Source organism: Phoca vitulina, unplaced genomic scaffold (genome assembly GCF_004348235.1).
Source record: "Phoca vitulina isolate PV1807 unplaced genomic scaffold, GSC_HSeal_1.0 scaffold20, whole genome shotgun sequence".
Classification (NCBI taxonomy): domain Eukaryota; kingdom Metazoa; phylum Chordata; class Mammalia; order Carnivora; family Phocidae; genus Phoca; species Phoca vitulina.
In genome coordinates this window covers 39,084,754-39,111,756 of record NW_022589723.1, presented here as the reverse complement: position 1 = coordinate 39,111,756, position 27,003 = coordinate 39,084,754, and the positions used below count along the sequence as shown (strand labels likewise).

Genomic DNA, 27,003 nt, shown 5'->3' with positions numbered 1-27,003 from the left:
TTGGAAATCAACAGTTCAGGTTTATATGTGTTAAACTTGAGATGCCAGTAAAATATCTAAGTGGAACTGTCCAGAAGGTAGTTGGGAATACAGCGATTGAGCTCAGAATGGAAACTTGGGCTCAAACAATGCACACTGGAATCAATGGCTTGTGGATAGTATTTAAAACCGTGAGACTGAAAGAAATTGCCCGGGGAGGGGGATATAGAGAAGAGGGTTTAAGACTAAGCCCTGGGGAACTTGGGGTTCTAGTTGTCAGACAGAAGAGACAGAGAAAGGAAAATAAGCCAACAGAGGGGGTACGGAAAGCAAAGGAAGAGAATGTTTCAAGGAGAGGGGTCTACTGTATTCGATACCACTGAGAAATCAAGTGAGGTGAGGGTAGGCTAGGCTTAGCAACATGGCGGTCACTGGGAGGCCTCACCAAGAGGAACTTCAGGAACATGGAAGAGTCAGAGTCTAGACTGAAGCGCACGGAGGAGTGAGTGAGCTAGAGGTGACAGGCGTGCAAACAATGCTTCTGAGAGGCTCTGCTGTGGGGACAGGAGACAATGAGAACTAAGCTGGAAGGAAACGTGTCCTTAAGGGAAAGTTTTTAAAAATGACTTCTAATTCCCTTGTAACAAATGAACTAGACAGATTTATTGATTAAAGGGTTTTTTTGCTGTTGTTGTTTTTAAATCTGGGAGACAGCAGAACACGTATGAATGTGGAAAAAGCTTCAGAAGCCAGTGGGTCCAAAAAGTCAGGGAAATAGGCCTTTCTCTGATGGAGCAAGTCCCTGAAAATTAGGAGGCGGATGGGATCTCAGAGGTGTGTGGTGGGATCAGTGTTTGGTAAGAAGGGTAAGGACCTCAGTTAAGTCATGACCATGTATTTATAAGAATTCAATGTAAAGGGGCGCCTGGGTGGCTCAGTCGTTAAGCGTCTGCCTTCGGCTCAGGTCGTGATCCCAGGGTCCTGGGATCGAGCCCCGCATCGGGCTCCCTGCTCAGCGGGAAGCCTGCTTCTCCCTCTCCCACTCCCGCTGTTTGTGTTCCCTCTCTCGCTGTGTCTCTCTCTGTCAAATAAATAAATAAAATCTTTAAAAAAAAAAAAAAAAAGAATTCAATGTAAATATGGGGCACCTGGGTGGCTCAGTTGGGGTTAAGCATCTGCCTTCGGCTCAGGTTGTGATCTCGGGGTCCTGGGATCCAGCCCCACATCGGGCTCCCTGCTCAGTGGGGAGTCTGCTTCTTCCCTCTGCTCCTCCCCCTGCTCGTGCTCTCTCTCTCAAATAAATAATAAAATCTTAAAAAAAAAAAAAAAGAATTCAATGTAAATAAAGCCTAGTTCTACCTAAAGAAGAAACAAGCACCTACCCCTATTTTAACGTGGAAAGCAGCAGCTTCAAAAGTACAATGATTTCTCAACAAAGAGAAAATAAAAGATTTTTTTAAAGTGCTGACTGAAAAAAAGGGTGCACTGGGGCGCCTGGGTGGCTCAGTCGTTAAGCGTCTGCCTTCGGCTTAGGTCATGGTCCCACGGTCCTGGGATCGAGCCCCACATCGGGGTCCCTGCTCGGCGGGAAGCCGGCTTCTCCCTCTCCCACTCCCCCTGCTTGTGTTCCCTTTCTCGCTATGTCTCTCTCTGTCAAATAAATAAATAAAATCTAAAAAAAAAAAAATAATAAAATTAAATTAAATTAAAAAAAGGTGCACTGGTTTCAGCTCACATAATCCTGAAATGTTTCAGAGAACTCCAGAATACGAGAGTTTGGTCACAGCTCTGGGAAACGCGAGATGGAATTGTTTCAGAGCAGTGTCTAGGATTTACTACAAAAGTAGGAAAGACTGAAGAATTACAGTCAAAAAGTATTTTGGTGCTAATGCCAATCTGACCCAACCTTTGTATGATGGTATAAATTTACAAAGATCTTTCACACTTGTAATTCTTCTTCCACGTTGGCAATAACTTTACAATCGCTCCCTGAGCACAGTGGGAGAGGATAATTTCCAGCCTCTGGGATTCATGTATGTATGGGTTCAGAGTGGTAGGTTAGGACACCTCTCCCAAGTACTACGGCGTGCAAGCAGCGGAGCTGGATCTAAATCCACATCTTCTGGCTCCAAAACCAATGTTGATTTAATAATTAAATCTGTTACTAATTAACATGTTAGCTGAGTATTTATGCCTTAACCTTTTGGGGTTAATGTCTAAAAGGGCAACCAAGCTGTCTCACAAATCACCACAGACATCTTAGACATCATGGAATGCTAGGCTAGAAGCACCACTGGTTGAGCCAAATGAGAGAGCACAAGTTCTAGGTCCCAATCCTCTCCTAAGTGACAGTTTGGTCACCCAGATGACTATGGGGAAAGACATGAACTCAACACAGATACTGAAAGTAGATGTGACGAAAACTCAAGGTTGCCAAACTCTTCAGTGACCAACACAAAGGAACGGAGTCTAGGGCAGCGTCTGATGAGAGCATGGCATATGTTCTTTTTCTTTTCTTTTTTTTTAATTAAAGATTTTATTTATTTATTTGACAGAGAGAGACACAGCGAGAGAGGGAACACAAGCAGGGGGAGTGGGAGAGGGAGAAGCAGGCTCCCCGCGGAGCAGGGAGCCCAATGCGGGGCTCGATCCCAGGACCCTGGGATCATGACCTGAGCTGAAGGCAGACGCTTAATGACTGAGCCACCCAGGCACCCCATATGTTCTTTTTCCAATGACACAATGTAAAGCCGGTTTCTCAACACAGCACTGCTGACATTGTGGACCAAGTAACTCTTTGTTGTGGGGGCCTGTCCTGTGCAGGACAGGATGTTTACCAGTAGAGTCTCTACTCACTACAAACCAGTAGCACATCTCCCCCATCCCAGTCTCGACAACCGAACACGTCTCCTGACCCTGCCAAACAACATCTGGGAGCAGGGTGGGTGGGTGGAGATCAACCTCAATTTAGAACCACTGACTGGATTCCACTGTGACAGCAGGAGCTAAGGACATGCAAGACAGACCTACAAAGAAAAGTGAGGAAAGCCTATGACTTTATTTTTATTCAGGCAATAGTTCGCACAATCTTTACAAAAAGCATCAAATGTTCCAAAGACATGCAGTATATGTACCAAGAAAAGTAGGACTAGCCCAAGAAACGACACCTTACTACTTAGAGGAACTCTTGGTAATAGATTCCAGAGACCAAGCAGTCAGCCATCCTTCCTCCTTCCCACACTCAGTAACTGAGGTGACTGCCAAAGTATGCAAAAAAATCAAACATACACACTTTGGCTCCCCCCTGCCTATCAAGCCATTGCTCATCTTTCTACTTCTGGAAACCTGGCTCCATTAACAGGCTCAAGACCGACAAAGCCTGTATTGCCTAAACTACCCTCTTCCCAGGAGGACAGATGACCACCCCTAATAGGTCAGCAACACCCCCCACTTGGTTGTATGCTGATAGGGCTCTACTGATCTCCCTCGAGAGAAGGGACATGCAGCTCTTTGTCTGTTGCCTTGTTTTACAATTATTTACTCTGCCCATTGAAATCTGATGGGCTTTAGAATGCTTGGCTCAATGGCATTATCCATCTTCCCATCACTCTGGTGTCAGAGAATACTATACTCTGTCTAACGATCTGGGCCTTAAGAAGCAATTACTTTCTAAGAGTTTCTTTAAAGAGAATCCATAAAATTATTTGACTTCACATGTTCTAAGAAAGGGATTACAAAAGATAATCTGTGGAGACCTTAAGCTTTTTAAATTTTGCTTTTTCGTGGGCAGATGCCTGCCGACCTGCACCCCCCAAAGTCTTACAAAATATTATTTGAGTATTCCTATTGGTTTACCAAGCTATGCTAGCTATGCTGTAGACAAAATTAATGTTTTTACCTTGGTATGTGAATGTCTGAAACAAAACCTTGTTTTAAAATATCTGCAGCACAGGCCTCCTGGGTGGCTCAGTAGGTTAAGCATCTGCCTTTGGCTCAGGTTGTGATCCCGGGGTCTTGGGATCAAGCCCTACATCAGGCTCCCTACACAGCAGGGAGTCTGCTTCTCCCTCTCCCTCTCCCCCAGCTCGTGCTCCTTCTCTCTCTCTCTCTCAAATAAATAAATAAAAATTTTTAGGAAAAAAAAGAAAATATCTACAGCATAGCTAAGACTGGGCAGTTGGGCTTCAGCTGACTTAGGACAGAGTGAAATTACTGCAACCCAAAACCCAATGCCCCCTGAGGTTTCCACACAGGGCCTCTGCTTAGACTATGAGTTCCTTAGTCCATGGAGCTCAGGCCTGGCCCAATGAAGCCTCTGTAACAAAGTCTGTTGTATAAAAGAACAAAATGGACACCTCAACATATTGACAGTGAGATCATTTTGTATTACCTGCAGAAGATCTTTGTAACTGTTGCTGGAGCAAGGGATACTCCATTTCTGCTCTCTGCAAGTTAAGTGCATGAGAAACAAAAGCTAGTTTCATGTCTGTAACAGTTTCTACAGGCTCTCCCCAAGGATATTTTTTCAGCCCCACTTCATAAGCACAACTTTAAAAAAAGGTTTTTTAATCCCTAAGCATATTATTTACTCCTTTATTTTATTTTTTTAACATTTATTCATTTGAGAGCGAGAGAGCGTGAGAGAGCACCAGCAGGGGGGAAGGGAGCGGAAGAGGGAGAGGCAGACTCCCTACTGAGCAGGGAGCGTGATGCGGGGCTCGATCTCAGAACCCCGGGATCATGACCTGAGCCGAAGGCAGACGCTTAACCGACTGAGCCACCCGGACGCCCCTTATTTACTCCTTTAAAGGCAGGTTTAGACAAAGGAGGAGGGCACAGACCGGAGCAATTTTGTAAAACTAAATTCAAAAGGAAAAGGAGGTGCGCATCTGAGGTTTCAAAGTCATTGTAACAATGACCCCCTAACCCAGTTCTCGATCTCCAAATCCAAGGGGAAGGGGAATTTAGGGTATGAGATTAGGTCTCAGCTCTGCTGGTGTTTATAAAACATTCTGGCAGGTGCTCTGCCAGGCAGTCTATAATTAGTGAGTATGCCTCAGAAACTTAAAATGAACTCAAAGGGTTTCAGAAACCAACAGCCAGCCCCTGAGCACTGAAGTGTGTAGGCATGGGGCTGCCGCGCCCAGAACACGGCGCTGGGAGCCTGCCACTGCGCACCCGAGTGTGCACGCACACGCCGCTTCTGAAGAGTCTCTTTTTTCAAAGCTCTAATGGCTTGACCTCAACACCTGCTGCACTTCCTGAAGACAGACAGGCTCTGGAGCTCCACTTGTTCCTCGCACGCGGCTGCACTTTCTAGGAACGACCGCACACACGCGGAGGCTGGCCAGCTGCCAAGGCGGGGGCAGCCCAGCCGCCTCTGGGCCTGAACTTTCCCAGTGCCGTCAGGGCGGGATCCGGCTCCGAGCTGACTCAGCCGCCCAGCTGACTCAGCGGCCGGCATGGAACCCTGCCAGCCACAAGGCAGCGCGGGGGCTGCAGGCAACTCGCAGATGTTTTGCTAAACTAAAGCAATCAGCCAGGAGGCGGGTCTGGGCTGGCGGCCAGACTGCCGCTGTCGTGGAAGCTGGGACTCTCTGATCCAAGTCCCAGCTCAGCCACTACTGCCTGGTGAACTGAGGGAAAACCCCAGGGCACCTCGGCATCTTCTGCCTGCTTCCGAGCCTGTCCATGGGGCTACAGCAGAGCATGGCACTCCGTGCATAAAAGAGCACCCGGAGTACTACTACCTACCGCGCGCTAGCTCGGTCTAACCTCACACCGTCCTTGGGAGGCCCGCTTCGTCATTTTCACTTCACAGATGAAAGACCCAGGCTCAGAGAGACTGAGAGCCCTCCCGAAAGATCACAAGGGTAATAAATGGAAGAGATGGGAATTGAACCCCCACTTTGCCTGCTCTGGCATCCACTGCAAACACTGCTGTGCTAAAACTCTGATCAACTACACAGGGCTCCTTTACACAAAGACGCGGATTTTTCAGGTTCCAAAGGACCTTTCTTAGATGACTTCTCAGTTGCCCTGTGAAAACCCACAGCTCTTCACAACGGATTTCCAAAGAGCACCACTGGGCCACTAAAGAGCATGTACTTATGGGGAGTACCCAGATACTACCAGCTTTGTCACGAACTCCCTAAGCATCAATGAATCACTTAACCTGGAACAACCCATCAGCACTCCCATTCTTTGGGTGAGGAAAAACTCAAGCACTGCAGGTCAGAAAGAGAAGAGTAATTAGAAGCCAAAGGCTTGGTTAAGAACATAGATTCCTTAGGCTCCATCCCAAAATAATTCTTTAAGACCCTAGAATCTGTATTTTTTAAAGCTCCTGAGAGGACTGTGATGCTCACCCATGTTTGAAAATCACATAAGCTTGCCTTGGCTAAACTGGGAATTTTGAGGTCTACCCTTTCCTGTTTCAAAGGGGGTGGTGTAAGGGTGAAATGAAATCATGTCTGCAATGCTCTTTGTTGGAAAATATACACAATGCAAGCACTTCTTGTCAGCTACACTTAACTGCAAAACAACAAAACTGTCCTTAAAGAGCATGATCCTGGTTTAGCCTTGAGCTAAGGAACAGTCTTAGGCAAGATTGTTCTTTCACTAAAAGAACTGTAATTAGAGTCACACATTGCATTTTTAGATATCCCTTATAACACTGTTGCAACCTCATCCTTCCTTTAAAAAAAAAAAAAAGATTGTACTGACATTCTTTCACACCCCACTTGAATCAATCTATATTAGGAGTTACCTGCACACTTCATTGCTGTAATCAAGAAAACAAGTATGAGAAAAAAAAAAACTCAAAGTCTGTTCATGGCTAGGCGGTTGGGTCACGGAGGTGGGGTGAGAAGGCACGGACTGGCAGAGATCCTGGCCCTGACAGGACTCCTCTCGGCCAGCCTTTAGGAAGAACAAACGACCCCCACACCACGAAGACTGACCTGCTTGAGTTGCTCATCCAGATTCCAGCTCGGCTGCCCAGCTGTGGAGACTGAAGGTGGGGCCTTGGAAATATCTTTGGTATGGTCTTCTTTAGCTTGCTGTCCACGCAGTGGGAGCCCTGGTGCTGGAAGCAGACCAGATCCAGACGCTGCTCTGGGGTCCTGGCGAACCACTTTCTGCACATGAAAATACTTGGGCGCGGCCTGGGCCTCTTTCCCAGCCACCTCTGCAACTTCATCATCCCCATCCTCATCTTCCAGACCTCCTTCCTCCTCCTCGGGCTCGGAGCTCACGTTGCTCCGTTCAAAAACTCGGGCCACTGCCGCGGCTGGTGGCCCTCTGGCCAAGGGACCCAGGGCGGGGCTGCCAGATGGCCTCCCCGGGGTGGCAGAAAGAAGAGTCTGCTGTGTGACCAGCTTCTGGGCATACAAGAACGGGGCTTCTCTCATCTGTTGTCCCTGCTTCTCCCTGGCGTCCATCTGCAGAGGAGCCAGGCGCGGACCGTGCTGTGGCGGAGGCTGCCGAGGCTGCTTCTGTTGGGCCAGCGGCTCCATCACGGCCTCAAGCTTCACCCGCCGATGGGCATGGCTCTGAACCTGGGTACAGCCCAGCCGGCACACTCCTTAAGTGATTAACAGAAACCACAAAGAAGGAGAAACAAGGGGAAAAAAATGGTAAAACAGGTATTAAAAGACTTTCCTTTTTCTAGCAAAGGGTGTGAGTTCTGAACACTAGACATAGGCTCCAAAGCTTGGGTTCTAAGAGGAGCGGTTGTGGGAGCTGGGGGTGGGGGTGGGGGGAGAGTAGTAGGGAACAGTGTGAAGAACGGGATTTAAGAGAGGAAATGCAGGATGAATCTCAGCAGTGGACTGTGGTTTAAAAAAGAAGTAAATCCTGACGGTATCTAGCCTCTGTGTTCTGATCTTTCTCTCCTGACATTATCAAACATTAGCCTTATTTATCACTGAAAAGGCAACTGGGTTTGCACTGTGCAAAGGTTGTGAGTATGAGAACCAAAATAATGAAGGCAAGAAGGGCCTGCCTACAAAGGAGAGAACGCGGCTTATGTTCCCAGGCCCATCGAGAAAGAAAGTACCATCCTAGCTAGACACAGAGCTATCAGGCAGACAGAATGATTTCTCGCATACAAAAGCAGAACATAGCAAACTGCTCTTCAGTTTAAACTTTTCAAATTTCCCAGATCGAATTGCCAGCCTGCTTTTCAAGTGGGCTGAGCCACGCTAACTGTACATTACGGCCTCAAAAAGAATCCAATTTCAACAACATGAAAGAAACACGCAAGGAGGCAAGAGTTTCAAATTGCAATGGTCACTCAAAAAACAAACGGGGGAATTCCTCTGGAGATTTTAAAGTTAATTAAATTGAAACAGATATCAATATTATCTAACAAGAAGTTAATGCTTCTTTTTCATAAACAGCCAAGTAAATCTCTTCACATCCCTTTTCCTTCTGATTCACTTCTACTATGATATTCTATGACAAATGCAAACAGAAAAGGCTTTCAGGCCAAAAGTATTCTGGGGGCAGGTTTATCAGCATTCTTACCAATCAATCTCCAAACACATCCCCCTTTCACACCCTCCTCTCCACTCTAGCTCCCCCTTTCCCTTCCTCCTCTCCAGATCTCCACCCCCAACAAACCTCACTTGAGTTATGTTTCCTCAGCACGTCTCCATAACTGAATGGATTACTATGCACGGGCAAATTTTAGGTGAACAGGACTTGCAACATGGCGTACAATGTTGTCATCACATGAAAGAAGCTTCACTGCACAGGTTGAGACTTGATATTTGCATTGTTTCACTGTTTTAGAACTAAGTATAAAGATAAAAAAAATACTACATGCCTTCAGCATCTTCAAAAATTCATGGGGAAGGAATCACATCCCTAGCAATAAAAACTGCTTGCATTTACTAATCTTTTAAATGGGTAGGGGGAAAAGGTGCAATTTTTTTTTAAAAGCTAGGCAAAAAAGTAAAGATAAAAATTCTCATTGTCTGTTTATCTGAGAAGCACTGCTTTTGCCTTTTGTAATCTGTGAAAGATTCAAATTCCAATTTGCCTCTTACTGCCTTTACTTCCTCTCTTGGCACTTGAGAAAGTGTGAGTTATGCCTGTACCACTGCTTTCATTCTGCTTTAGCCCTTTTTATAGTATAACAAAACATGAGAAGATTTACACCCACATTAAATCCAGCTGGCAAAAGTATTCATTTAGGATAAAAACAATTGGCATCAAAAAAAAAATTAAACAAAAGAATAAAAAGCAAATAATTCGGCGATCAATTTAATTTTCCTTATAATCATTACAGTCAATCAATCACAAGAGGAATCATTTTTCAACTGAGTCCTGCTAGTCTTTGAACAACTGCTTCTTGTCCTGTGGCACCATCTTCTCAGTGTGCTGTCCCCAGCAGAGGGGGAGGTGTCTCACTGCTTCTTTAGTAAGATTGAGATGACTCAGTTCCACAACTCAATACACACACCCTCCCCCAAAGAGCCCATCTACCCCGTCCCTAAGCAGAAAGATCCAAACAACAATGCCACCTGCCTACATTTAGAAAACTTGTCTCAGAAATCTAAGCCACTTCATCCTTCACTCGGCCCCCTCCCCCATTTCCCCTAAAGTTCCCGGACCACCATGCCCGGTGCAACGGACTGCTTGTAGCTTTGAACCTCCCCTACCATTCCCGCTACCTTCGCAGCCGGATCCCTTTGGCCCCGGTCCCCTTGAAGCCCCATATCTCCTTCCCCGGTTACGCCAGCCCCCCCTTCTTTATACCCCCCAGTCCAGCCCTATCACTTTTACCTCTACCAAGCCCTCCCAGCCAATCCGCTGGCTCTTCTTCGATCGCCCCAACCCCACCTATCCTCGCCCTCTCAGTTCCCGGGGGCCCTTACTCTTCCCATCTCTTTATCTCAAATCACCCTAAGGGTTGCAGGGCGCTTCGGGTCTCCTCCCAGCGCTCTCACTTTTCCTCCGCAGCCCCCGGACTCGGCTCGCCCGCGCCTTCGCGTCTCCCCCCACACACCTGCCTCCCCTCGCACCCCTCCGGCCCCTCCACCTGCCACAGCCCCCGCTCCCGCGCGACTGAAGGAGCCGGGCCCCACGCGGCTTACCTGTACAGCGCGCTCCGGGTCCGCCCGCGGTGGTAGCGGCGGCCGCTCAGGCCCCGGCGCAGCAGCTGCGTCTCGGACTCCTCCGCAGCCGGGGGCCACAGCCGGGGCGGGGCCCGCACCGGAAGCGGTGCCGCGGGGCCGGGACCGCGAGCCCGGGGCGGGGCGGGGGCGGGGCCACACTGGACGGGGCGGGGGCTAAGGCCGGAAGCGGCCAAAAAGGGACCGAGAGGCGGGGTCAAGCGGAAGTGACTTCTAGGGACGGCCCCGCCCGACCGAGTCGTTGGCGGAAGCGGACTGGCGCTAGCGGAAGTTTCCGCCAATGGGAAAGCGCGGACGCCGCGGCGTTCTGGTGTGAGGACTTCCGCGCGGAGTTGAAAAGAGCCGGTGTGATTAGCACGGGAGTTCTGACCCGCTCCGTTTCCGACCTGGGCCGGCTCACCCCGTCTTAGGCAACCTGGTGGTCCCCCGCTCCCGGGAGGTCACCATATTGATGCCGAACTTAGTGCGGACACCCGATCGGCATAGCGCACTACAGCCCAGAACTCCCCGTCTGCGTTCACTCTTTGCCTGTTTTCTAGTTGCGGAGGTTGGTGTGACGCGGCATCAGGTTGGGAGGAAGGTAAATAAAGGACGGGGGGTGTCCGTGTTTTCTTCTGCGTGGGTCCCCTCCGCAACTCACTGCTATCAAATCGATCTTCCCCTGAGATTCCCGCCTCCAGATCAGTTTTCTCTGAACTTCTCCGACTGAGACCTGGCTGTGCCCCGAGGATACTTCATCCCCTGGAGAATTAGTGTTCTCACTTCCCAGGTTCAGAAGGTCGGGGAGCTAGCTATGTGCCGAATACTGTCACCTCTTGTAAAAACCCTTGCTTCTCCGACGCTTACTCTTAAGACTTTGCCACCTGTTTAACCGCCTCTTAGAGATCATCTGTTTATTGGTGCATCCAGCTTCTTGTCTTACTTTTCTCTCCTCTGTCTTCCATCTTGATAATTTCAGTCAGACTGCCCGGTTACCGTCCGGGCCTCATGTCTAGCGACCCTTACATCAGCCTCCCAATCCTAATAAAAAACCTGGACCCTCTTACCAGAAACGTTATCGCGTCACAAATTAGTAATTGGAACATCCTTCTGTCCAGTTACAGCCTGATGTCCTTTCAGCTTGACTGCTCAAGAACTTAACTTTTTTCACTTTATCAGTACCTCTAATCCGTTGAAAGCCCCCATTAGTTCACATTCTTCACGTCCCCTCTTAATACATCTTAGATAAAACGGTATTCCATTACAGTCCTACTCTGAACTCCTAAGCCTGCCCGCCACTCTCTTTTCCCCACCTAGGTCTCCCACCCTAGATGGACCAACATGCTTCTCCGTGCCTGTATCTTGTTGTAAAAAATTGTCCTGCTGAACAGACTGGCATCACTAAGTTATTAAATTTCAACCTTAAGTGGGCTCTGAACAATGCCTGGGAATTTCATTTTATTTTTCTAGTTGACTTGCTTTCCACTATCTGCAAATCTTTAGCCCTACACTTCCCATACACCTTCCCCTGATTTACTGTATAAGTAACAGGAAGTGCAGAATGCCCTATACCCCCAAAATACAGAAACACTAAATAAAAGGAATACATGCACCCCTATGTTTATTGCAGCATTATTTACAATAGCTAGATTATTATAAAAATAGCCTGAGTGTCCATCAATAGAGAATGGATAAAGAAGATGTGGTATATACACAATGGAATATTATTTAGCTATAAAAAAGAATGAAATCTTGCCATTTGCAACAATGTGGATAGAACTAGAGAGTATAATGCTAAGTGAAATAAGTCAGGCAAAGAAAGACAAATACTGTATGATTTCACTCATATGTGGAACTTAAGAAACAAAATAAACAATGGGTGCCTGGGTGGCTCAGTCAGTTAAACATCTGCCTTCGGCTCAGCTCATGATCCCAGCGTCCTGGGATCAAGCCTCCCTGCTCAGCGGGGAGCCTGCTTCTCCCTCTCCAGCTCCCCCTGCTTGTGTTCCCTCTCGCTGTCTCTCTTTGTCAAATAAATAAATAAAATCTTAAAAAAAAAAACCAAGTAATGTGGGGGGTGGGGGGAGGAGAGAGACAAACCAAGAAACAGACCCTGAACTATAGAGAACAAACTGATGGTTTCCAACGGGATGGTGGGTGGGGAGATGGGTGATACAAATGATGGGGATGAAGGAGTGCACTTAAGCCCCGGGTGATGTATGGAATTACCGAATCACTATATTGTACACCCAAAACTAATACAACACTATATGATAACTATACTGAAATGAAATGAAATAAATGTAGAATGTCCTAAAATCTAGAAATCGACATGTGTTCCCATTCTGTTTTTTCCCTCTATAACTTATTAAATAAAAAATATTCATTGAACTCGCACTATATGCCAAGCAAGGCACCCATTTACGTGCCTGTTAAGCAGTGAACAAAAAAAGTCCTCATCCTAAAAGATTTTTCTAGTGTTGAGAGACAGAAAAACAAAATATGTGTGCTTTGATAAAGAACAAAGCAGAATAAGGATTAGACAGTGGTGTCAGGTAGCTGCTATTTTAGGTGTTAGAGAGGGACTGATAAGCAGAAACTGGAATTGATTTGATGGGCTGAGCCACGTGGATATCTAGGAAAGGAGTATTCCAGACAGAGGAGACAGCGGATTCAAATGCTCTGAGGCAGGAGCATGCTTGGCTTGCTAACGGAATAGTAGGGAGACCCCTAGAGCTGATATAGAGTGAGTGAGGGGGATGGTGGCAGGAAAAGAGATCAGAGAGGTAGTCAGGGGCCCAATCATGTGGATCTTTTAGGCCATGGTGACAACTATGGATTGTTAACACTGAAACCACTGGAGAGTTTTGAGCAGAAGAATGGCCTGATCAGATTTAAGTCTCTAAAAGGCTCATTCTAGCTGTTGTGTGGAGAACAGACTGAAGGTGGAGGGGTGAGAGTAGAAGCACTTGGCCTGGCAAAGGATGATGGTGGCCTGAACAAGATGACAGCAGTGCAGGTAGTAAGAAGTGGTCAGATTCCAGGTCTATTCTGAAAGTAAAGCCACCAGGATTTACTGATGGATTGGATGTGTAGGTTGAAGAAGAGAGTTGAGTCAAGGATGAAGCCAAGGTTTCTGGCCCGAGTCACGGGTAGAATAGTGAAACCATTTACTGACCTGGGGAATGCTATCAGAAGCTGACCCCAATGGGATACTACTTAGCAGTATAAAAGAATGAAATACTGATATACCCAACAACTTGACATCATAACAACATAAAAATAAACGCATTATACTGAATGAAAGAAGCTAGTCTCAAAGTGACACTCTTGAAAAGATGAACACTGTAGTGATGGAGAATAAGTTAGTGGTTGCCAGGAGTTAGGAGTGGAGGAGTGACTATAAAGGGATAGCAAAAAGGAAGGTTTGGGGAGATGGGACTCTTCTGTATCCCAACTGTGGTGGTAGTTACATGAATCTATGCATATGTTGAAATCTATAGAACTGTAAACAAAAATACAATTTTATTGTATGATAATTTTTTGTAAGCCAACCATTTCATGCATGCTCAAGTTTCCCATCCCAATTCCCAGGGCTCTCCTTCTAACCTCTTGCAATATTGGATCCTTCCATCAGTATTCTATCAAGCTCTAGTTTCAACTATCTATATTTCCTTAAAAAACAAAAAACAAAACAAAAACAACAACAATAACAACAACAAAATCTTTCCCTTAACCCCTTGTTCTACGACTAAAGGCTTATCTCACTATTTCCCTTCCTGAAAAAGTTTCTGGAATTACTATCCTCACTGCAGCCCAAGTGATCTTATCTCTCTTTAAAATGCTCTATGGCTTCCCATTGCTCTTGGGATGAAGACTGAAATTCCTTCATGTGGCCCTCAGAGCCTCTGCCTTCTTTGGTTTTATCTCTTTCCCTCAGGTGCAGTAGCAGACCCAAGATGGCAGCCTTACTAGATGACCTCAGTAGTTAAACAGAAAAGTCTCCCCCCACCCCCATGGAAATATGTTTAAACCCTGAGATAAATCACCCATTCTGGTTATAAGGAATATCATTCAATCTCTCTATTTTGGCTTCCAAGATATAGTAGATTGAACAGAATAGCCTTGGTATTTTCCAGCTTCTCCCCACAAGAGGTGTAGTCTCTCTCTGAATCTAGGCTTGGCTGTGTGACTTGCTTTGTTCCATGGGACATTAGCAAATCTGATACAAGGAGATTCTTAAAAAAGTGCATACAAATTGTGGCTTGCTCTCTCTCTTTTTTTTTTTTTTTAAAGATTTTATTTATTTATTTGACAGAGAGAGAGGGAACACAAGCAGGGGGAGTGGGAGAGGGAGAAGCAGGCTTCCCGCAGAGCAGGGAGCCTGATGCGGGGCTCCATCCCAGGACCCTGGGATCATGACCTGAGCCGAAGGCAGCCGCTTAACGACTGAGCCACCCAAGTGCCCCTGGTTTGCTTTCTCTTGCTGCTGGGAACTCTTCCACGACCTTGTGAAAAGCTCATAGCTGACCTGATGGGTGAGGAGAGACCTCATCTGACATCTAACCAATTGCCAAATATATGAGTGTGGCCCCTTAGACCAACTAGCTTGCCAACCCCCAGACATGTGAGCCAGGCCATTGTAGACTAAGTCCAGGTGTGCCGGCCCAGACCAAAAGAAACCCCCAGTGAACCCACAGACCAGCGAAAAATAATGTTTATTGTTTTTAAGTTAAAGGAATAAATTTTGAGATGGTTTTGGGCGCCTGGGTGGCTCAATTGATTAAGTGACTGCCTTCAGCCCAGGTCATGATCCTGGAGTCCCAGGATCGAGTCCTGCATCTGGCTCCCTGCTCAGCAGGGAGCCTGCTTCTCCCTCTGACCCTCCCCCCTCTCATACTCTCTCTCTCTCATTCTCTCTCTCAAATAAATAAAATCTTAAAAAAATTTTTTTTGAGTTTTTTGTTTGTTTGTTTTTTGTTTTTTGTTTTGCAATAAAAGATAAGGATACGCAGGGCATTTCTTTGCATCTATTAAGCTGGATTTAGTTGGATGTATTTCTTGGAGCTGCTTAGCACCTAAAGAAGAGAGCCACCATGCATCCCCTTCACATGGTTAGTCTATGTTACCTTATGTTTTCCCATCTGATTTCTCACTGTTTTGCTTATTTACAGCAGGGGTAATCTTACATGTCATATCTATTGTATTTCTTTTTTTTTTTTTCAAGATTTTATTTATTTATTTGACAGAGACACAGCGAGAGAGGGAACACAAGCATGGGGAGAGGGAGAAGCAGGCTTCCCGCTGAGCAGGGAGCCCGATGCGGGGCTCCATCCCAGGACCCTAGGACCATGACCTGAGCCGAAGGCAGATGCTTAATGACTGAGCCACCCAGGCGCCCCATGTCTATTGTATTTCAACTTGTTCGGTAAAACTAATATCATTTGCGTGGTTTTCACTGATTTTATTGCTCTTTTTTTAGAACTAAAGGTTGAATTGTATAAGTATTGGGTATCATTTGTATGTATGTTTTGTTATAAATTTAATCTTAAATGTACAGGGCGTAAAAGCTAAGAAACAACAGGGAAATGGTCATATTATAGAATAATAATGTAATTAGTCATAACTAGTAAAGGGAAAGATGGCTTCCATTTGTGTTCATGATAGCCAATATTAATTGTTAATGTAATTGGGTCTGTCTTAATGAGATTTAGCACTTTAGCACGAATGGGTCAGTTTGGGGACTCAAGAAACATAAAATGTTTTCCCATTGAAATTACTGGTGATTACATTTCCAGCTTGCATTGGCTCCACCAGAGGTTTTGCAGGATTGACTACCCTAGTAAGGCAGGAGAGGATTGTCCTGCAGTTACTGTACCTTTAATGCCATGGAAAATTAAAATGTAACCAGATGATTAAGGTTTCCTCTTGTCCTGAGATCAAGGAATAGCCTCAGGAACCTCTATGAGCGTGTGTAAAGCCTCTGCTGAGTAAATGTTATGAACGTGTGTAGAGAAAGAGTGTGACCGTCCAATGGGGTATGAGAGGTGGTGGATCAAGTCCACAGATTCCTGAGGGGACCTCGTCACAGAGGTGGAGGCACCAGTAATGTTGTCTGCAGCCTGATTGGGCTTTCACTGTGCAGTGTGTTTTCCCACAGAGCGGGGAGGGGATGCCCATCAGGCTGACTCTTCAGTCCTTTCTTTTACTGAACTGTTCATATTTTGAATCAGACAGTTGTTATTTGATGTCTGATGACTTGGGTTACCTGATGTGTGAGCTTCCACAAGCTAGTCAACCCTGGAAAACTGTCAGCACCTAATTACTGAGACCCAAAGCTGAACTTTGAGAACGGCTTCAAAGTAACAAGGACTCCTGGCAGCGGGCCACCAGCTTTCTGCAGGTAGCTGCTCTCTTGCCATATTCCCTTTCGACCTACTTTCACTGCAAAGGTCCTTTCCAAACCTGTGGCTCTGGGATTGGCCAATTATACTGATGAACGGCCTTAACCATATTGTTCTTCCCCTCACTGAGGAATAGAACAAGTCAGACCTCTAAAGCAATTAAAAAGGGACTCACCGATCCCAAAGTGACTCACCTTTGAAAACATTGGATTGTCTCAGTCTCCTTGATACTTAACTGAAAGCTGTCTTTGCAAACTCCATTCAGATTTCTTTGGTGGCTCTAGCACTCAGCTGTCCTGCAGACTGGCAGAGCAAAAGGCAGCAGTTCAAGCCATCTGTCCCAGAACGAGACATCTGGTCATAGGTCTGTGCCTCTGGTCGGGGCTTTTTGGAAGCCATCTGGCTCCCCATCCAACGGAGCTGTGATAAGCCAGAGGCTGTCAAGTGCTGGTGAGTCTAAGAGGAGAGGATGCCTAAGCTGAAGCTGGCCTGGCAGTGAGCTTGGTCGGCTGGGAGAATCATGGTGCCAACCAATTGCTGTAAATGTGTCCACAGACACCTACACGTGCCTGGGGTTTTACATGCATCAAAAAATCTTTATTTCCAGGCACCATCACTGAATGTTGAATTATCAAGAACAGTAATATGCTTTTTCTATTGTTAAGGTTGGCCAGGATTCTTGTCCTCTCTGAATTTAAAAAAAAAAAAATCTGTCAGTTTCAGGAGAAAAAGTATAGAGAATTTATGGTGGTATTTTGGAAACGTGGGCTTAGAGGATGCAAGGTATCCTAGGGAAACTTCAGTGAAAAAGAAGCTTCCCAAATATGGGGTGGAGAAAAGGAGTTTCTCAAATGTAGGGTGGGGAGCACTTGCTTTTGTGAGGCATGAGGTGTCTGGGTCCCTGGCTCATCATGTCTTTATTGCCCCCATAAAGCACATGACACAGCCATGTTCCCGTTGCCAGCTTACTGCTATTTTATCCCTCATTCTTAGCTAAAGAAACCTGAGTATAGTATAATGGGAATTCCTGGTATTTTATTAAGGTGAAATATATGAAATGCCAGAGAGGTTGAAAGGGTTGTCTGTACCCCATGCCTTCATTTACTACTTTATAGCAAGAGCACATGTTGAGTGCTTTCATTAAAACCAATGTTTTTTTTTTTTTTTTAGATTTTATTTGTTTATTTGACAGAGAGAGACACAGCAAGAGAGGGAACACAAGCAGGGGGAGTGGGAGAGGGAGAAGCAGGCTTCCCGCAGAGCAGGGAGCCCGATGTGGGCCTCGATCCCACGACCCTGAGATCATGACCTGCACCAAAGGCAGAAGCTTAACGACTAAGCCACCCAGGCGCCCCGATTCAAACCAATCTTAACATAGGATTTCCACCTGCTACAATTTCAGGGAATAACAGATAACCTCATTTGGGAATCTGATTCAGAAACTTCAACTTTAAAAACTGAGCTGAGGGGGCGCCTGGGTGGCTCAGTTGGTTAAGCGACTGCCTTCGGCTCAGGTCATGATCCTGGAGTCCCGGGATCGAGTCCCGCGTCAGGCTCCCTGCTCAGCAGGGAGTCTGCTTCTCCCTCTGACCCTCCTCCCTCTCATGCTCTCTGTCTCTCATTCTCTCTCTCGCAAATAAATAAAATCTTAAAAAAAAAAAAGAAAAAAAACTGAGCTGAGGGGGCCCTTGGGTGGCTCAGACGGTTAAGCATCTGTCTTCAGCTCAGGTCATGATCTCAGGGTCCTGGGATCGAGCCCCACGTAGGGCTCCCTGCTCAGCAGGGGATCTGCTTCTCCCTCTCCCTCTGCTGCTCCCCCTGCTTGTGCTCTCTCTAGCTATCTCTCTCTCCCTGTCAAATAAATAAAATATTTTTTGAAAAATAAATTAATTTATTTGAGAGAGAGAGAGAGAGAGAGAGCACAAGCAGGGGGAGGGGCAGAGGGAGAGGGAGAAGCAGGCTCCCCGCTGAGCAAGGAGCCTGATGCGGGACTCGATCCCAAGACCTTGAGATCAGGACCTTGAGATCGGGACCTGAGCTGAAGGCAGACACTTAACCATCTGAGCCACCCAGGCATCCCTAAATAAAATCTTAAAAAAATAAAAAATAAAAAACTGAGCTGGGGGTGTACCTGGGTGGCTCAATTGGTTAAGCATCTGACTCTTGATCTCAGCTTAGGGCTTGATCTCAGGGTCGTGAGTTCATTAAAAAACAAACAAGTAAACAAAAAAACCCAACTGAGCTAGGTTTTCAGGCTCTCCAATTGAAGTGAAAGTTTGATTTTACAATTCTTATAAGTGCACTGAGATTATGCTGGAAGAGAATAGAGTGGTTCTAAAGCTAACTGATCTAATAATAATATCCTCCTGACCAATTCCCTTCCATGTCACCCCCACCCCCCCGAAAGCAAAATACTGAGCTTAACTGTGTGGTCATCAAGCAACCAGTCATTTCCTAATATGGACAGTTCAGCCCTCCAGTTTCACTTCTGGAATTCAAGTGCTAGGAGAATGGCATTTACATTTGCATGTGTTTTCTACAATTCTTTCTCACTTCCCAAAGCAATGAAACCTCTGTGTTGTTTGCTTTAACATCAATGATAATATCGACAATGACTGAATTTCCTGGACCTGTAATATAGGATCAGCCCTGACCCAATACCTTAATATTTTGATAGAAAACTCATATGAACAGTTACAAGTATGAGGGCTTTGTCCTTATTAAAAATGAATAGTTACCCCAAAATCGGTATAGCCATTAAAAACAATGAAGTCCATAATTTCTACTGACATGGGAAGATGCCAGTGGTAGAATTTAAAAAGAAACTACCAAGTTGCAGAAAACTATGTAAAATAAAATCATTTTGAAAAAGAAAAAAACTTGAATGATTTAATCTTTTGAAAAACAATTCCCACCTTAAGAATAAAGATACTTATAATGCATGCCCTAACCTCAGAGTCAAGTCCAACTTTTGCTTTCTTTGGTCATTAGAAAAAAAATGCTATATTAAGGAAAAATCTACAGTACTTCTTAACTGATAGTTACTGTGAGGATTAAATGAGAAGGTAGGTGAAGCATTTAGCGCACAATAACTCCCATTTTACAGGTGAGATAACATGCTTAGAGGAGTTAAGTAACTTGCCCAAGGTTAAGTTACATGTTATAGGGAGCAGGGCTGAGATTTGAACCCAGGGCTGTCTGACTGTAATTCATGCTGGTAACCACCATGCCATATTCCTCCCAGCAGTGTCAATATTTGACTTGTAACCATTTGAGTTTATTTTTCAATATACAATTTATCATAGTGTGCCACGGAGAATCAGTAATGTCACATATTAGCTTTGCAATTTGGCTAAAAGAAGCTAAGTAAAGTCCTCTTTGGGGACTATAAGGCCCTAACAGCCTGTTTCCCGATGGTGCAAGTCTGGAGATCCAAGTGTTGTTTTATGGCTTTACTTATTTATTCAGGCCAGGCTTGTGGGGTTATGGCAATACAGTTCCCTCAGAAACTTCAGGTCAACTTGCTTCTAAGCAGCTTCTTGTGCCAGAAATCATGCCTAAAAGATTTTTTTCAGGATAGACGTATCAATTTTCATTTATTTCTTTACTCCATGCCTCTCTCTCCCGGCTTAAGGGCAGTTGCAGGGAAGCCATATGAATCAAAGGCATAGGTGGAAGGAAAGCCTCGAGACTGTTCTTTGCACTAGTGCTGGAGTCCTCTGTTTAACTGAAATATCTTCGTGGATAACCTTTTCAGTCTTTTATCCTGCTGTTGAGGCACAAGACCCCACTTCTGTGCTCCCTCGATTCCTTTTCCTACCCACGTGCAAACCAGGACGTTATTGCCTGAGCTTACCTCTTACGGTATCTTGTTAAACACAGCAAGGAGCTACCAATATACTCTGACATTCTGACTCATGGTCTGACTTCAAAAAATCATGGAAAGAAAGAGAACGTTTTTTTCTTTTTACCTCCTCAAGTGTCCCTATTAAAAACGGGCACCAGGGCGCCTGGGTGGCTCAGTTGGTTAAGCGACTGCGTTCGGCTCAGGTCATGATCCTGGAGTCCCAGGATCGAGTCCTGCATCGGGCTCCCTGCTCGGCAGGGAGTCTGCTTCTCCCTCTGACCCTCCTCCCTCTCATGCTCTCTGTTTCTCATTCTCTCTCTCTCAAATAAATAAATAAAATCTTCAAAAAAAAAAAAAAAAAACGGGCACCAAATAAGCGAGTTTCTTGATGTCTTGGGAATTACTGTCATGAAGTGGAGGCCCACACTAAAAAAAAAATTAGAGGAAACACTTTTGCAGATCATTATGCTAATAAGCTGCTCTATCTGAAGTCTTTAAACACAGTGATTTCTTTTAAAAACTGAATGATGAGCCTACAGAGAGGTTCAAGAATGCCATCATATAGGCACAAGATTGGTTGCAAGATCCAGAAAGACAGCCTCCATAGCACCAGAAAACTTCAAATGGACACTGGACACCACAGAAGGGACAAGTTGGCCATGATATTAAAGATTGATGGGGAAACTTTTCTGAGACAGCAGAAGACATGGTCAATGCATGCCTTATCCATGAACAAGGTAACCCAGGAAACCTTATAAAAGTGGGACATATATTAGAATCATGTCCTAGGAGACCGTTGGAGTATGTCCAGAGACCTCACACAATTACCTCCCTATATGAGTCATGAGTATTTATGGTAATAGTCTTTTCCGGATGAGTTGAAGCATCCCCCTGTCAAAAAGTTACAGCACCCACAGTGGCTAAGAAACTACTGGACTTTGCATTCCCTTCATAGGATATTCCAACTTAGCATCTCATGATAAAGGAACATATTTTACTGGAGCAATTATTCTCGAGCTATGTGAAGTATTGCCTCTCATGTAGAAGACTCATTGCCCTTATCACTCTCAGTTACTGTGAAAAGTGGAGAGAACGAAAGAAATATTGATACTTTAATTAGCTAAATTAGTGGACACCACTTGAGTTCCCATGGCCTTAAGTACTGTCCTTGGTGCTTAAGACTCCGTGTTCTTGGGGCGCCTGTGTGGCTCAGTCAGTTAGGCATCTGCCTTGGGCTCAAGTCATGATCCCAGGGATCCTGGGACCAAGCCCCACATCGGGCTCCCTGCTCAGCGGGGAGTCTGCTTCTCCCTCCGCTGCTTGTGCGCAATTTCTCTCTCTCTCAGTCAAATAAATAAATAAAATCTTAAAAAAAAAAAAAAAAGACTCCTGTGTTCTTCCCATTCAGGAACTCACAGATTGTCTCCCCATGAATTTGTCACTGGCAGGCAGGCCCATATAACTATGAATGTCTCCACCTATACTGGATTCTAACCTCTTATAGGCAGAGCTGGCCACATGTCGCAAAGGATTAACCCAATCTCCCCAGTCTAAACAGTAACAAGCACAGGCCATGTTCCCTTGCCAGCCACCTAACCAGCTTCTTTTTCCACTCTAGGTGTTCAAGTATATATAATTAAAAAGTATTTGGTAGTAATGTCAGACTGACAGAAAAGCTGCAAAATTAGTACCAAGAATTCCCATATACCCTGCCCTGGACTCTGCAAATGTTGACATTTTACCACATTTGCTTCGTCATTCTTTCTCTCTCTGTATCCATGTTATTATATTCTATGAACCATTTGAGAGTAGTTTATAGACACAACATCTCTTTATGCCTAAATATTAAATATTTTAGTGTGTGTTTCATAAATACAAGTACATTCTCCTACATAACCATTGTACAATTCTCAAAATCTGGAAATTAATGTTGACACAATACTATTATCTAACTTACAGATCATACCCTATTTTTCTAAATGTCCCCAAAATATCCTTTATGTCAAAATAAAACAAAAACTTGTTTTTCTGGTCTGGGATCACACACTGCATTTAGAATTATCAAATCCCTTGGGGGCGCCTGGGTGGCTCAGTTGTTTAAGTGTCTGACTCTTGATCTCAGCTCAGGTCTTGATCTCAGGGTCATGACTTCAGGTCCAGCACTGGGCTCCAGTCTGGGCATGGAACCTACTTAAATTAAAAAAAAAAAAAAGTCCATCTCTTTATTTTCCTTTAAATGAATAATCTACAGTCTTTTTGTTTTATGACTTTGACATTTTTTAAAAAAGATTTTTATTTATTTGAGAGAGAGAGAGTGCGCGTGCGTAATGAGTATGACGGCGGGGGCAGAGGGAGAGAGAATTCCAAGTGGACTCTGCCTTGAGCACGGAGCCTGACATGGGGGCTCTATCTCATGACCCTGAGATCATGACCTGAGCCGAAATCAAGAGTCAGGTCGCTCAACTGACTAAGCCACCCAGGCACCCCTGGCTTTGACTTTTTGAAGAGTACAGGCCCTTTATTTTTTACAGTGTCCTCAGTTCGTTGGGTTTGCCTGATTAGATTTGAGGATATGCATTTCTGGAAGTAACACTGCAGAAGTGGTATCGTTTATTTTCAGTGCATCATATCAGGAGGCATATGGTATGGTGATTTTAACTTTGATCACTTGGTTAAGGTGGTTGTCTGCCAGTTCTCTGCACTGTGAAGTTATTCTTTTTCCCTCTGTGATTAGTGAGTATTTTATATGGACCCAGGTTCCTTCTGCCTATCATCCTTGATGTCCTTGTCACCAACTGTATCCAGTTAGTGGAAGAGGAAAGAAAAGAGTTTCATGGTGGAGGGGGGCAGTGGGGAGCAGTTGTTACTAGGCCAGTCCTGGAAGTGGCACCCATCACATTAACCCTAACCCGGCTCACATTCCATTGGAGAGAACTGAGTCTAAAGATTCTATCTAATTGCAAGGGACACTGGGAAATATTGCCTGGCTTTGTGCCTGAAGGAGGGAATGTGCATTAGTAGGGAGCTAGCGGTCTCCATTACAGGGTGCAACTCTTCCACTGGCCCTTTAATTTATTCTCTGGGGCTCTAGTTTTCTCTTGTCCCCTTAGATGAAATCTTGGTCAGGTCCCTCAACTTTGCTGATCACTCTTATGTGTCGTAAGTCCTCCTGTCACGCTAGTCTCCCAAACAGCATCAGTTAAGCAACAGAAATGCCCAGCCCCCTGTAATAGTCATCACTCTAAAACTGATTGAAAATTGAGACTTCTCCCTTCTAGCTTGGGCCTCTGTGAGGTGGGTCGCCTCCCACGGAAAAGGACCTTGTGATCAGTTTCACTCCTTCCTCATTCAATACTTCTGTTCCTTTCTTCCTCTTGCTAGCTATTGCTGAGCCCTCCGTGCTGGGTGGCTGCTAGTCTATGTGCTGCCTCGGTGTAGGTCAGAAAGAGGTTCCCCTTGTGGATGGATGCCACCCCATGGGGAGAGAACTGCGCCTCTGTGTGAAGTAGAAAAAGGCAGTTCTTCCTCCGAGAAGACACAAGCCCCTGCCAGGGCATATGGTTTGGAGCACGGAAAGCAGGCTGGATTGCAGCCCCCGTTTACACCTACAGCCAGGAACGCTTTTCAGTGAACGACTTGCACAACCATAAGGCCTGTTAAAGTTGGAGTGCATGGAGGAAGTAATAGGCCAGACGGTCAAGTTTGTCCTTAACCAGTGCTGTCCCGAGTGGCATCTGCATTCTCTGGGGTTCGCAGAGATTTAAGGCTACTCTTTTTGGGGAAGGGACTGGATTCCTTAGTTCTATAAAGCTCCCTCATTCCATCGATGGGGATCACATCTTTGTGGTTTCTTTCTTGTAGGTGAATGCATCGCTCTTACAGTTGTTTGTTCATAATTCGTTCTCAAGACTCTGGGCATCTGGGGATGAACCTCCACCCTCCTCCCACTGAAATGCAGTCCCTCTGGCAGCTTTCTGGAACAGGATCCGAGACCGAGCTTTTCCAGAGCCCCTGCAAGTATGTACACAGCAAAACATGTTCAGTTGAGCCACCGTTGGGAGTGCTGCTACATCCCAAATCATAGCCTCATCTCTACCCCATGGGATGCCTAAGCCAGCCCTTCACCTTTGACATATTCCAGCCATAACTCAGAAATTGGCCACTGTGTCTCCCAAATTGGAAGGAACACATATTATGTACTGCTGGGTGATCCCAGTAAAACTCCTTCCATCAGTGTGAGGTGCTGGGCACATACTCCTTACCATGAGGTTAGGGGTGTGGCAATGACTCAGGACACCAGTAGCTTTCTCTAAAAACCTTGAATCTCCTCTCTTTTTCAACCTCTCCAACATCTTTTATAGTCTGGAGGTGGGTGGTGAACTGAGAATGAAAAACTGGTTTTCTACAATCTTCCACTGTAAATCCTGTGGTGGTGGATTTGCATCTAACTTTGAATGTGACTTCATTGTTTTGGGATCTGAGACAAACCTGAGACTAAGTGAGGTTCACTTCAACATCCATATCTCTGGAAGTATACATATGGAACAGGAAATATTGGTTACCTTTGGTGGGAAATGTGTTCACTCAGGGAAGCCATGGGAGGGAGAATTTTTCATACATACTCTTTGAACTGTTTTTAAATTATATGTATGTAGTACCTATTTAAGAAATTTAAATGAAAGAAAGGTACCTTCCAAATACACTAAAGTACATTCACATAATAGAGCACTTTCTAACTCTGAAGAAGAAGGAACCATATATTCTGATGGAGAACAATCTCAAAGATGTTGTTAGGTAAGAAAAGGAAGATCAGACTATCTCATAATATATTTACATACAGTAAAATTATGCATAAGTACATATTTTTAATACATGAGGGACATTTTCAGGACATTTTTATTAGGATAAACTAAATCATGTTGTAGTGACAATATTAAACTTGAAATATCAGTTACTCACCACAGCAAAGGCTTATATTTCTTGAGCATCTAATGCGAATTGGGCAATTCTGGATGGCAGCTCTTCTCCATGTGGTGACTCAGGGATCCAGGCTGTTTCCATCTGGTAACTCCATCATCTAAATCCATGGCTTCCACAGCTGCTGCACCAAGGGAAGGGACAGCTGGGGAATCATACACTGGAACTAAATGTTCTGGCCCAGAAGTGCACATATCACTTCTCTGCATTGCCCTTGAGCCAGAACTGGCCTCCTGGGCACAGGCTCGCTGCAAGGCAGGGTAGAAAGTGTTGTCCTCTTGCAGGCCTAGAAAGAAGAAAATGAGATGGGTTTCGGTATCCTGTAACATTGTTTCTGCCACAGGGACACAGAAAAAACAAATAGCAGGAGGAGGGAGTCAGGATCTGATATCAGAAGACTTACTTTTCACTGTACTGTTTACTATATTCATTACGCTGTTTGGATTTTTTGAACCATTGAGTCATGTGTACCTTTTCAGTTAAGAGTTAGTGACTTGGGGGGCGCCTGGGTGGCTCAGTCGTTAAGCGTCTGCCTTCAGCTCAGGTCATGATCCCAGGGTCCTGGGATCGAGCCCTGCATCGGGCTCCCTGCTTGGCGGGAAGCCTGCTTCTCCCTCTCCCACTCCCCCTGCTTGTGTTCCCTCTCTCGCTGTCTTTCTTTGTCAGATAAATAAATAAAATCTTAAAAAAAAAAAAAAAAAAAAAGAGTTAGTGACTTGGGATGCCTGGCTGGCTCAGTGGGTGGAGCATGTGACTCTTAGTCTTGGGGTTGTGGGTTTGAGTCCCACGTTGTGTGTGGAGATTACTTAAAGATAAAACCTAAAAAAAAAAAAAAGATTTAGTAACTTTAGCCTCAATGGATACTAAAATTTTTGGGTGAAAGTTTTACGAGGAATAGGATATGGTATACAAATACCTCCCGCCATGGCACTTATTAATTAGAAATGGACAAAGAAAAACCTGACCAACCCCACCTTAACCTAGGAATCAAAGTCAATTAACATCACCAGTAGTGAGACAAATAGACATCATATGGCTCCTGATTTAATGAACCGAGATGAACACAGCATCATTTTTTGTGGTATTCCTGCCAAAAATGCATAGCCTGAACTTAATCATGAGGAAAACACCCATATAAACCTAAATGGAATGATTTTGTACACAACATCGGGCCTGTACCCTTCAAGTGACAAGGTCATGGCAGGCCAAGAGAGACTGAGGAATTATTCTAGATTGAGGGAAACTAGAAAAACTTGTTGATGAAATACAACATGTGATCCTGCATTGCATCCTGAACCAGAAAAATACTTTTTTCCTCTATGCTCTAAAGGATGTTATTGAGACAATTGATGATATTTGAATAAGGTTTGTAGGTTATATAATATTAGTGTATCAGTGTTATTTTTCAAATTTTATAATTTTGCTATTGTTATGTAAAGAATGCCCTTGTTTCAGGAAATCAAGTATTTAGGGGTAAAAAGGCATCATATCTGCAATTTACTCTCAAATGGTTGAGGAAATGTATATATAATAAAAATAATACATTTTTATATATAAATATATAAATATGTAATATATAACTTTGTATATTATATATTTAAATATATAAATATATATGATTATTTCCTGAGCCAGTTGACCATTTGAGAATAAATTACCGATATGCCTTTTTACC

The 27,003-nt window shown here is 44.8% G+C and overlaps 1 protein-coding gene across 2 annotated transcripts in view; it reads right to left on the bottom strand.

The window, feature by feature from the left end:
* Positions 1–25,375, bottom strand: part of ARID3B (AT-rich interaction domain 3B) — a 67,553-nt gene extending 42,178 nt beyond the window's left edge. The window contains exons 1-2 of one of the 2 annotated variants that reach the window (XM_032417451.1): positions 25,311–25,375; positions 6,942–7,564 (exon numbers count right to left, since the gene is read on the bottom strand). In XM_032417451.1, coding sequence (XP_032273342.1) covers positions 6,942–7,496 — 555 coding nt within the window. In that variant the 5' untranslated portion in view covers positions 7,497–7,564; positions 25,311–25,375. Of the gene's footprint in view, positions 1–6,941; positions 7,565–10,082; positions 10,182–25,310 lie in introns of those variants that run through there. The other variant, XM_032417450.1, reaches the window with a different exon arrangement.
* Positions 25,376–27,003: the final 1,628 nt, after the last annotated feature.